The sequence below is a fragment of the Phragmites australis genome, chromosome 16 (assembly GCF_958298935.1).
Source record: "Phragmites australis chromosome 16, lpPhrAust1.1, whole genome shotgun sequence".
NCBI lineage: Eukaryota > Viridiplantae > Streptophyta > Magnoliopsida > Poales > Poaceae > Phragmites > Phragmites australis.
Window position 1 is genome coordinate 13,577,744 of NC_084936.1, and position 12,101 is coordinate 13,589,844.

The following is a 12,101-nucleotide window of genomic DNA, read 5'->3' on the forward strand; positions in this document are numbered from 1 at the left end:
GGATGCTTAATGCAATGGAAGCATTGCTATTTTTTAGTGCAAGGATTGGTAAAAGGGAGAGAGTCAACATTTGGCCCATTTTTCAACCTCCCACTATCAATCCATCCCCTCAGCTAAAAAATGGTAGCGAGTCACCTAACAGAAAAAAAAAATTACTTGCGATGAATCGGCAAATAGGAGAGGACCCACATGTTAGTCCCCTGTCGCCGTACTGTTTTCTTCCTCTTACCCCGCCCATCTTCTCCATTCTTCTCTGAGTCTATCACGCCGCGCCCGCCAGCAGGCACACAGCTACAATTATATGTGATGAACATGGAGAAGCTTTTCATAAGCCGTCAGGTGGCATACAGGGTCTCATCATAGTTGATCAACGTACATGCTGCATAGCAGGATACAGTGGGCCCAGCCAGATATGATTGTAGAACAAAGCACTTAATAAATGTATACAATAGTCTGGTTCATCTTCTTAGTCACATATAATACAGTACGATATGGAGCAACAATTGTGTACAGTCATTTTACCCTAACACATGGAAACATCAGGGGAAATAGAGGGCAAGGGTTGGCCATCAAATAATGGCCTATTTTCTCAGCATTGCAAAGTAACCATGCCTTCCATGAGGTTCTAATGCTTGGTGTTAACATTGCAATATTCAGAGCCTACAGAGAAGCTGCCCCCGCAGCCACTATAAGCCATTTCCAATTGCTACATAACTAACAAAAGCATCTCGCAGTCCGAAGTACCTAATCCTTGGGAAGAGTGAGATCATCTGCAGAAGCTACTCTCTTCCCATTATAACGCTGATAAAATAAACGAAGTATCAAACATAAGAGATGATAGATATCACGAGACATCCACAAGCAAGTAATATAAATGATTATTTCAGGCTACCTGTTTCCCAAAGGAGAATGGGACATATCTATATTTTATCATATGAAGAATTTGACGCTTCATTGTGACTGTAAACAATACCACCCAGTAGAAGAGAAGGATAGGCCAAAACACGGGCACATCAAACACACTGAAGAACGTCATGACAAAGGCAATGCAGAATGCTTTAACAATAGAATACCTGCAAAGGAAAGGGTGGTGCAATGGTGTTAGCTTCGTCCAACAACAGAAATATAACCCCTGCGCCAGCTCAAAGAACGTTTTTTGTATTCAAGGAAATCAACTGTACAGAAGAACCAGAACAAATAATCACATTCCAAGATTAGTGTCCATGTGGAACCAAAAGCATATTATCATGAAAAATCAAGAGCTCGCATGTGCCACAGCAGCTACAGTTCACATGGCTACTGCACCGTGCACAGTGCCCACATATGACAACGCATCTTGGCTGCCAAGTAAAAAACTCATTAGTTGTTGTCTTATTTATATTTCTTAGGAGAGGCTTCGATATTAGGAGATTATTATAATCGTTACGCTCAATAAAGCGGAAGAGTGAATAAATTTTCCTTTACCAAAGTTGCATCAACCCAGTAATGCTCTAGGAGTCATTACAAATGCTACATAATGTTCCAGCAACATTATCTTCTAAGGCTTGATCTTAGCAGCAAATAATCTAGCAATTGTTTAATTGAAAGCAATGTTTGTTACACAGGCACTACTACAGTGCACAAGAACATTCTTCATATCAGGTCATCACGTGCTTGATATTGATGCTTTAAATAGAAAGTTTTGGAAAATAGCAATTTGGTCAGGTATCATTAAGGAATTGGATGGAGCTACAAGAAGCAACTTTTTATCAATCGGGCAGCTTTTATAACTGTCAAGAAATAAAAGCTGGAAGCCATCAAGAACAACTCTCAAAAGTCACTTTGTAAGTTACATGAGCATATGATGTGGCTGGTTCAAAACAATGAATATGGTGGATATGTGTGATGATCCTCATATTATAGGTACAAAATGACCCGGGGAATGGGCTTGACCTCAACAGGGGCAGAATTGGAGCCATGTTACTTCTAAACATGCCAATTTGCAAAATGCCACTCTACAAAACGAAATTGGAAAATGCCACTCCAAATTGCGCTTGAACTATGCCAGTTTGCATATAGCCTGATTCTAGATTACATCAACTTGTCCTTGTATAGACCAGTGTGGAGCAAATCTAATGCGTAAAGGAAGAAAATATAGAAAAGGGTAATAACTACAAATGCATGACAATTATCACCAAACGAATAAAATACCAAGTATTATCTAACTTTGTTCCCAGCGAAATATATATGCCCTTTCAGCTAAGTTGCATTAACAGTATAAATTTTTCAAAAAAAATCAACTAAAGGGTCAGTTTGCGGTTCTGGACAGTTGTGAATATTCTAGTACTCTGTTGACACATCATATTAAACTTTATCAAATTCTGCTTCTGTTTTTTGGAACAGAACTCTAACCATTTGCAATGTGAAGCCGGTAGCCAAACAAGAAAATATACTAAAGCAGTTCAACCAAATGAGATGGCATAATCCACTAATGGAACCTAAAGATGGACATGTTAATACGGCAAGTCAACAAAGAGGTACTATAATGCAAGCTACATGAGAAAGCTCTAGCAGTTTAATATTGCGCTCTTTTTATATACATTATCTAAGGCAAATATTGCCTCTCAAATTGGTTCAAGTTTGTAACATTAATAATCTGACATGAAATCTGTCACAGTATGGTTTAACAAACATAAATAAAGTACAAGCGTTTGACATTTAGAATATTGCAGGAGGATGCTATTCATGTAGCACTAACTAAATTGTTTAAGTAATCGGGTTAAAAAAATCAAATTATCCATGAGTGGTAGTAAAAATAAGGGAGAAAAAGACATGCCAAGTGCTAGGGGTGGGAACGGATCGGATACGAATCGAATAGTCCACTTTTCACATTGCTATCCATATTTTATGAATCCAAATACGAATCCGAATATCCTTGAATGCGAATACGAATCGGATTATTCGAATACGAATTCGCATCCAAATACATACTAGATTCAGTTGTATGAGAATATCCTACAACTTCGACGACAGATTGTGAAATAATAAATTTATTTTACACGAACATGACGACAATTCAACATAAGGATCTTTATTTTCAGTGGATTGATCATTTACCTTAAGGCAAAGAGCCACTTTTAATACAATACCATAACTTTAGATGATTTTGGACTGTTGGATGGTGTTACCTTGATTGGAATTGCGGGAAGAGTCGGATAACCATCCATTAGACTTGCTCTCAATATATGTAGTCAAAGATGAGCCAACATGGGCCTAGAATATATATGGGCCAGATATATACTTAACACCCCTCCCCCTCTCCCCACCCCCTCAAACTCAAGGTGGTATAAGAGGCTTAGAAACATTGAGTTTGAGCAAATAAAGTCGATGATGCTCTCGAGTATGTGCTTTGATGAAGAAGTCAACAACTTGCAATTCGGATCAACACCAATAGTTTTTTTATGACAATGAGACTAAGTAAAGTAAGCATCAACACCAATATGCTTTGTAAGTTCATGCTTCACAAGATCATTAGCAAATTGTATGACACCAGTATTATCATATAGAAGAGGTGTGAATGCTTCACAAGAGATGCCAAAATCAGCCAATAACCAGCGAAGCCATACAATCTCTGATGTGACAGTAGCAAGAGCTCGAAGTTCTGCCTATGTACTTGTCGACGATTAGTGAACTACCGATCTTACGAATTTGTATGAATAGTGAGGGATGCCTCAAGTAGATGAAACACACAACACACACAAGGTTTTTATACAGGTTCAGGCCTCCCTGAGGATAATAGCCCTATGTCCTATTGGTCTTCTATTATGCTCTGAGACTGTTTACAAGCGGTGGCTGGCTAGCCAAGATAGATCTAAACTTAGTCAGGAGGGCTTCCTTGCATGTAATCGGGGAGAATAGCTAATGCAGATCTAAGTTGCAGAGATCTCGAAGGTGTAAAGCTTCCGTAGGCTTGAATGATGTAAATGGAGTTGTATTGACTTCTAATGGTTTGTCCTCAGTAAGCTCCCTTGGTTCCGTATATATAGGGAGATTGTCATATCGCCTTTGGAGTCCTTAGTCTTGGAGATACACTTCCCTATTTGCGAGATATCATAGGCATCTGTGGGTAGTTTCCATGTGTCCAAAGATTCCCTTCCCAGGAATAGAGATATACCCCGAGAATGATGAAAAATCCTACAATGTCCGGATATGATAGTTCTATACTACTCATCATCAAGCTCCCTACCAATATGTGGAATGAGGCTTCGAGAAATCAAGTTTGGTCAGCAAAAATAAGCATTTTGACCGACCGCATCATCGAATTGAACTTGGGTCCCCGGATAGGATTGTACATCTAACTAGGTTCTCGGGATCCTCGAGTCGTCTATTCCGGCTTTTGGACGCCTTTGAGCACTCGAGCGAGCCCTCTGATCGTAGTCCACGATAGAATTGGTGCATGAGAAACTTTTCAATGAACTTGTTCTTGTTCTTGCAACATGAACTCCTTCGATACACTGAGGTAGCATTGAGAGTAACAGTCCCATCAAACAATCGAATGAAGTGTAGTACTCATCTATGGACAGATCACTCTGCTGAAAACCATAAAGTCCTATCATCAGTGTATGCAAGAGAGCACCACTAATTTGAACATACCCATATTTCTTTAGCTATCTTCTGACGCTCGAGACTCATAATCAAGGATTCCTTCATACTAGTGACAATAGCACTCATTGCCCTTCCATTATCATTATGTTAACTCCTAACTTCAGGAGCACCAGAACCATCTTTTGACTTATCAATAGTTGTATCGTCAGTCAGATGGGATGTTAGAGCATAACCCTTCAACACAGTTTTCACAGAAAAAGCCCATTCTCGATAATTGTGGCCATCCAGCTTGATAGAAATAGTAATAACAGTAGGTTGCGACATGACTGAAGTAATAGCAAACATGTGCAACAATAAGTGACCACCACCACCAGTACCCCTACAGAGGAGCAGCAGCAACAGTGGCCGAACACCACAATCAGCAGCAAAAGTAGAAGCCGAACACTAGTAGCCGTAGCAGCCGAACACAACCACAACCACCACCACCATTAGCAGCCAAAGACACCACCAACAACAACAAAACGCCGAACACCACCACCAGCAGGAGCAGTAGCACACATCACCCCAGTGAAGACCAATGGCGACAAGAGGTGTATGGCGATGGCTGCTCAGCGACAGGACAAGATTGCAGGAGGTGCACAACGAGCGACAAGCAGAGTCGGCTGCTCCCTAGGTGAACTGGCGATAGAAGGCGCACAACAGGCGATTGACGAGCGACAAGCGACATTACAGGCAGAGGAAACCGATCACGAGAGGGTGGGTCTGTGATGAGCCGAGCAGGATCCTCGACGAGCGTAAACGACAGCGCGATTTCCGCGATGGGCAGGCGCGGGAAGGAGAATCCGCGACAAGGCCGGGCCGAATCCATGACAGCAGACGAAAAACAGCATGACGAGTAGACCAACATTGATGGTGACAATGGCGAACTCCATATGGCGGTGTGGGAAAAAAAAGGACAGGATTGTGGCTATATTAGATTAGTTTAACCCTAACCCTAAACCATGCTCAGATTCCATGTTACCTTGACTGGAATCACGAGAAAAGTCACATAACCATCCATTAGACTTGCTCTCAATATATAGAGTCAGAGATGGGTCAGATATATACTTAACAGATGGGAGATGAAAAGACCAAATTTATCACTACAGTATACGTGGTATAGTACCAAACAATAAAATAATAGGTCTGATTAAACAATTAAGAGAACAAGATAAAAGAATAGAACTTTATATTACTCATATTTATATTCCAAAGAAGTATTTCTATGTATTCGGATATGGATATCCATATCCATTTCTGGGAAAACATATTTGGATATATCCATATTCATATTTGGGAAATGAATTCAAATATATCCATATTCGTATTCGTCTGTCAATCGGGTATGGATTTTCCTTACCACATTTATGTTTGGCCGAATACGGATATCAGATAATACAGATATCTGCTATCCATTTTCCTCCCCTACCAAGTGCTAGTAACACCCATTTTTACAACATACCAGTCAACTCATAATATGCATCAAGGGCCCTCCAATCTCTCATCCTGGCTATGTGCTTTAGTGACAGATCATAATAATCATTTTTTAAAAGACACAAAAGTATTGTCCAACATCTAACAGAAAAATTATCCCAGATGATTATACACATCAGTGTAAATGAGAAGAAAGTATCTACATCATAGATGTATTCATCAACAATATACAGGAAGCAGAACACACTTTAGGGACGATGTTGGAGGGCGGGATCACATGGAGTAAGTAACCGTGATTAGTAGGGCGAGGCGGTGGAGGCTTTTGTCGGCGACGCAATAGTTGCCAGCTGTGAGGAGGTAGAGGGCGATGAAGTGTTCTGGGAGGGAGAGAGAGGGCAGCGATAGGGAGAGAGAGACTAGGTGAACCTCATCTTTCTTCCTTGATTATAATTGGGTACAACTCCTCCCTTTATATAAAGAGGCTTGACACTTCTTAACCCTCATAATTACTTGACCCTTAAGGGGGAATGAATCTTATAGAACGATGTCATCCTTCCTAAAATAAGAAACTATCTTATCGCTAATACTTAATAAAAGATGCCAGCGGGACCGGCCTTGCCAAGGATGGAATGGTGCAGCTGCACCTTATGCTGACTGCCCCTCCTTTGGCGGCATAAATAGGGAGGCGGTAGCCTCAACCCTGGCTGCTGTCGCCTCCGAGTCAGGCTAGCCCATCTGGCCCATGGGTATTAGGCCCATGACATTCCCCGCCCCTTCAACACCTTGGAATGTCCGCTCTAAGTGTCGCATGTGCTGCTATTTGTCACCAAATAGAAATATGGAGTTTGTGAAGAACAGTGTCTGTAAGCAGATTAAGATGGGTCCTATCGAGGAAGAGGTGGAAATTGTAGCAGCGGTCGCCGATGAAGCCACGCATGATGAAGTGATGAGACGTAGACCGAGTCGTATTCGGCTGTACAGTCGGTGTACCCAGGGCATCCACAACAAATGAAGTGACCGGAGGCGGTGCGCAAAAGAGGTGTAGCTGAAGATCCTCCCAAGGCAATAATTACACAACAAATGAGAAGAGGAATATGTTTTTAGGCCTAGGGTGCTTGTCGGAGAGGTTGATGCCATGGCCAAAGAGCACCCTTCTATAATTTTCATCCATGGGAGAGTCACCATGCTAAGTTGGCAGCAAACGCCAAAGGACACACGTCCCACAGTGAGGAACGCATAGCTAGAGTACACGGTGAAGATGGCATTGGTAGCCGATACCGATAATTGTGGCAACTCCTGTAGAAGGACAACAGTACCTAGTAAACAACAAGGTGTGCGTATTACCTTTAGTGTATGAACACCCACCACCAAGTGGCGCATGCCTTTCTCCCCACCCGTTGTCAAGATGGCATTGATGATGCGAGGAAGGAGGGGCGAAGATGCTGGTAAGTAGAGGCATCCGTCAAAAAGGAGTACACCATCAAAGAGCGATTCATGCACGTGCACAGTTTCCTTCCAAGACACGAGCCATGAGTGTTGCCAACTTGGGCTCATGCTGGAATGCACGACACATGTCATCGAAGAAGCTGGTGTTAGAGGGGATGTTGTTGACGTTATTGTGGTCGTTGGCCATGGCAATGGAATGAGGGCGCGACAAACGAAGAAGGCACTCACTATGGAGTTGATGGAGCAAGTGATGGGGAAGCCATCTGGAGCTGGCTGACCGTGCAGAAAACCCATGGTTAGAGTTGAAAAATAACACATGATGGGATGAAAGCTAGCAAGCCAACGCGTTCCAAGGATTACGTTGGTGTTCCCGTCTAACAGCACGGTGTATGCATTGATAGGAAAGAATTCCCACACGATGAGAAGGGGTAGCCCACAACAGATGTTGCAGCTGGTGACATTGGTCCCATTGACGATGGTGATCCCTACACATGTGCGCTTCTTGAGCAAGCCGATGCGCTACGCAAAGTGCTCGGACAATGTTATGTATGGCGCCAATGTTGATGAGGATGAGCATGGTGCGATCTCCCGACAAGCCATCCTCATGGTCAACTGATAGCACCATGAGAGAAGCGTCGACCCTGCTGTCGTCGTTGATGGCATCATTGATCACCTCAATGCAGAAGAGGTGCTTGCACTTATAACTTCTCGTAAACGGTTCATCACAGTTAAAACAGAGGTTCACTTGGCGCCTCTCCGCCATCTCCTCGCTGTTAAGCGTTTGAACACCTATGTGAACTAGGTGTTCCTGGCATGTGTGGTACCCTCCGATGGGTGCCTCTTCTAGAAGGTGCAGTAGTGCCCTCGGCTCCCCGGCAGCCGGGAACGATGAAGTGCTTGAAGTTGAATGAGGTTCGGTATTGGTGACGCCTCCCTGATGAGCCATGTCAACCACCAAGTTAGCACGGCGCTTGTAAGTGCGTGCTAAACTCATAGCCGACTATATCCTGAGGATTGAGCAGTTCGATGTCGGTTTTCAATGGCTCCAAAAGGCTTGCAGTATAGATATTAACTTATTGGAGCTCACCAAGGTTCTCTACACAGGGCCTCTATTGTGATAAAGCTTTTCGTATACTTGTCACTTGTCTCGGTGCGCAGAAACGAAGCCAGCTCCCTAACATATTCCCAAGGGCCAAATCATTCGTTGACCAGCCATGCAAAGTACTTACATGTGACGGAGTGTCTCTCTTTTGCGAGCATCATGTACCATTGTTGGGTAGAGCCCGTCAAGTGGTATGAGACTTTTGTGCCCATGGGAATATGTTGTCCAACAAAAAGCTGCTTACGTCTATTAATTCACAGAAGCATATCTTCCTTGCCATCATTAGTAGGGAAAATAAGTTTGTGGTAGCGAGGGATGGCAAAATTACCGCAGTGCTAAACTGCCAAAAGGGTAAGACAACCGAGCGCCTGAGACATAGGGATAGTCATCATTAACAAAGTGCCAAAGTAAGGCAAGATGGTGGTTCAAGCGACGTGGTTGACGATGGCGGGGATGGCGGGTGGAGGAGCCGTCTGCCCCGCTCGTCAGTTCGTCGAGGACAAAGACCGCCACCTAAGTGGCCGCGCGAAGGGCGTAGTTGTGTCGGGCCACACAAGCGGCATCATTGTCGACAATGTGGTCGTTGAGGCCTCCTCCTGCTTAGCCTTCTCGATGACCGTAATGTGTCCATCTTGAAGTGACATCATGTTGTTCATGGTTTGCATTTGTTGGACTAGCTCTCGTCCATCGGCCGGTGAGGCTCTCCGTGAAGGCGACACACAACTACTAGAAGACTGAAAGACCAGGAACTTCGTTGTTGCCTACCATGGAAGTTGATGGGAGACCTGATCCTGATACCAGGCTGTTAGGGGCGTTGATGGAGGGAGGGATCACACAAAGGAATTAACCGTGATTAGTAGTAGGGCGAGGCAGTGGAGGCTTTTGCTAGCAACCCGGTTTCGCCAGTCGTGAGGAGGTAGGGGGCGATGACGTGCACAAGGAGAGAGAGAGATGAGGTGAATCTTGTCTTTCTTCCTCGATTATAATTGGGTACCACTCCTCTCTTTATATAGAGAGGATTGACACTTCTTGACCCTCAAGCAACTTCATTACTTGACCCCTAAGAATTGAGATCTTATAGAACAATCTCATCCTTCCTAAAACATGAAACAATCTTATCTTTAATACTTAATACAAGATACTCGATGGTGGGACTAGCCTTGCCAAGGATGGAAAAGGTGTAGTTGCACCCTATCTGGCCGCCCTCCTCAGGCTTCGTAGACAGGGAGGCAGCAACCTCAATCCTAGTTGTTGCCTCTAGGTTGGGCTGGCCCGTGGGGATTAGGCCCATCAGAACATATGAAAAAATAATCCAATGTCAAGGAACAAGGAATAGATAGCCCTATTGCAAAAAGCCACGAACCAATTTTGCATATAAGATCATCTGCATTTGTATTTTTAAACTATTGCCTTTTCCACATGTTCTTGATTATATCTTTTACCCATCCATAGGACATAGAAAAGTTATATATATCTCTAAAGTAGGAAATACATTAACGCAAAACATCCCATTAATAAAGCACAAGTATTATGCCCCACAAAGAGCATAAAGAGGGAATTAGATGTTGACGGCAGGTCTGTGTACATTTCATATAAGCCAAAATAAAGAAATTCTAATCACAAAGGTCCAACTAGTTCACTTTTAAAAATTACGGTAATGCCTACCATCAAGTGAAACTTCTAAAAAGAAAACTGCAAGTGGTATTTACCGACTGATTAAAAAAAGTCTTGACTCTATCCAAACGAAAATGCACTCTTGCTAATCCTCCCCCTCTCCTAGATCTCACCATCCCGTTACATGCAAGATGCAACCAAAAAAACAAATGAAAAACATATTTGATTGCCAAGTGTTGCATACCGAGCAATCTCCATAACTAGAAACCACAGACCAATAAGCAACGGATCAAAAAAGCAAAACAGGGATTCATTGAATCAACTAACAAAGGAAAGGCGTGAAATAACACTAGATTATCTTATTTGCAGCCATATCCATTGGTATGGATATGGCTACAAATAATTCGTTTAGTCATTCAAGATATTCATATCCCATTACTATCACTATAGACAACCCCACTTGACAGGAGATGGATGATTGACAATAGTTCGTCAAACAAACAGCAAGTCAACGCATGCACCAAATACAACCATTAATATGTGCCTGAAATGTCCACGCTCACCACATAATAAAACAATTTGGTCCTATCTAACCCGCTGTATTCAGATCTCAATCAACCCAATTAGATAAGGTTTCAAAAGTAACATAAAAAGGTTATGTGTTCCACCCCAAGATCATGTATGCCAAATTCCACATAAATGACACATGACAATAATTCATAAACCATGCAACACCATAATTTGATCTCCCCAAGTCCTAACCCACTCCCTGATCCCTGGACAGATTGCGTCTTCTGAGAAAGCCAGCAAGGCCAGAAGAACAGTTGATTGGACGGTAACCAAGCCAAGAAGTTATACCATCAAATGTTCCTCCCCTCAGCTTCCCCCTCCCCTCCTCTCCCCTCTCAAGATCTAAGTTCACAGCACCGACAGGAGAAGCGTAAAATCCCACAGCATTTACTCTATTCCCTCTTTGATCCGGGGGACACGTCAAGTTCCACCACATCGCTCAAAGATCCCCGCGTTTGAAGCAACCAATGAAACAAGACCCGCGCGCATACATGAATTTTCCTACAGAACATCCCTCAGTTCTACCCCAAACACGCAAGCAAGAACAACAGATCGCACCAGAACTTGAACTCGGGGAGGCGGCGGACGAATGGGCGAAACTCGTCGGAGGCGCGGGTGGGGAGCGCCGGCCCATCGCCGAGAACCTCAGCGACCTCGGGGTCGACCTGCGGGGACAGGAAGGCGATGAGGAGGTTGAGGAGGTAGATGCCGAGGGCGTAGGTGACGATGTAGTAGCCGCCGGCGAGCCACACGCGCAGCGCGTACGCGGCCGCCACCCCGGCGAGGCCCATCCACCGCCGCCCGACGTGCGGCGTCGAGCGGTCCAGTAGGTGCTGGAACCGCCGGGACGCCGTGGCGACCGCCGCCGATATGGCGGCGGCGGGGCCCCCACTGTCGCCGCTAGGGACGGCCGGAGAGGCGGCGGGGACGGGGCCAGGGCCCGGCGCGACGGAGGTGGAGAGATCCATCATGGCGCCGGGTTGCGCGGGGGATCTCGTGCGGCAGTGCCCGGGTATGGGAAAGTCCGTCTACAGCCTGTGATGCGTGGTCCACTGGTGGTATAGTTCCACTCTGCTCGAGGGCCCCCATATTTTGTACGGACCACGGAGGAAGACCGTGTCGCGGACTCGCTCGCTAGGGAGAAAACTAGGGCGCCGAGGGCGGGTTTCATGATACACCGTTGCTTTGGGTTGTACTTAGTAACCATACACGTACAGCACGTACGTATAACTTTTATATAGATAGATGTATGTCATATCTAATATATTGTATGAAAGTTATATATTCTTAAAAATAAAATAATGTATATAAA

At 44.2% G+C, this 12,101-nt stretch overlaps 1 protein-coding gene across 1 annotated transcript; it reads right to left on the reverse strand.

The window, feature by feature from the left end:
- Positions 1-413: 413 nt before the first annotated feature.
- Positions 414-11,855, reverse strand: LOC133895261 (protein RER1A-like). Its single transcript, XM_062335423.1, has 3 exons — positions 11,348-11,855; positions 893-1,073; positions 414-801 (listed from the first exon to the last, which is right to left on the reverse strand). Exons 1-3 carry the CDS (start codon positions 11,758-11,760, stop codon positions 745-747), a joined length of 651 nt encoding a protein of 216 aa, XP_062191407.1. The 5' UTR covers positions 11,761-11,855; the 3' UTR covers positions 414-744.
- Positions 11,856-12,101: the final 246 nt, after the last annotated feature.

Excerpts from the sequence above, each read along its gene's own strand:
- LOC133895261 (XM_062335423.1), bottom strand. The coding sequence starts at position 11,760 with ATGATGGATCTCTCCACCTCCGTCGCGCCGGGCCCTGGCCCCGTCCCC. Across the intron at positions 1,074-11,347 it reads CTCCCCGAGTTCAAGTTCTG|GTATTCTATTGTTAAAGCAT; the intron begins GTGCGATCTGTT and ends TTTCCTTTGCAG. Across the intron at positions 802-892 it reads CATTCTCCTTTGGGAAACAG|CGTTATAATGGGAAGAGAGT; the intron begins GTAGCCTGAAAT and ends TTATTTTATCAG.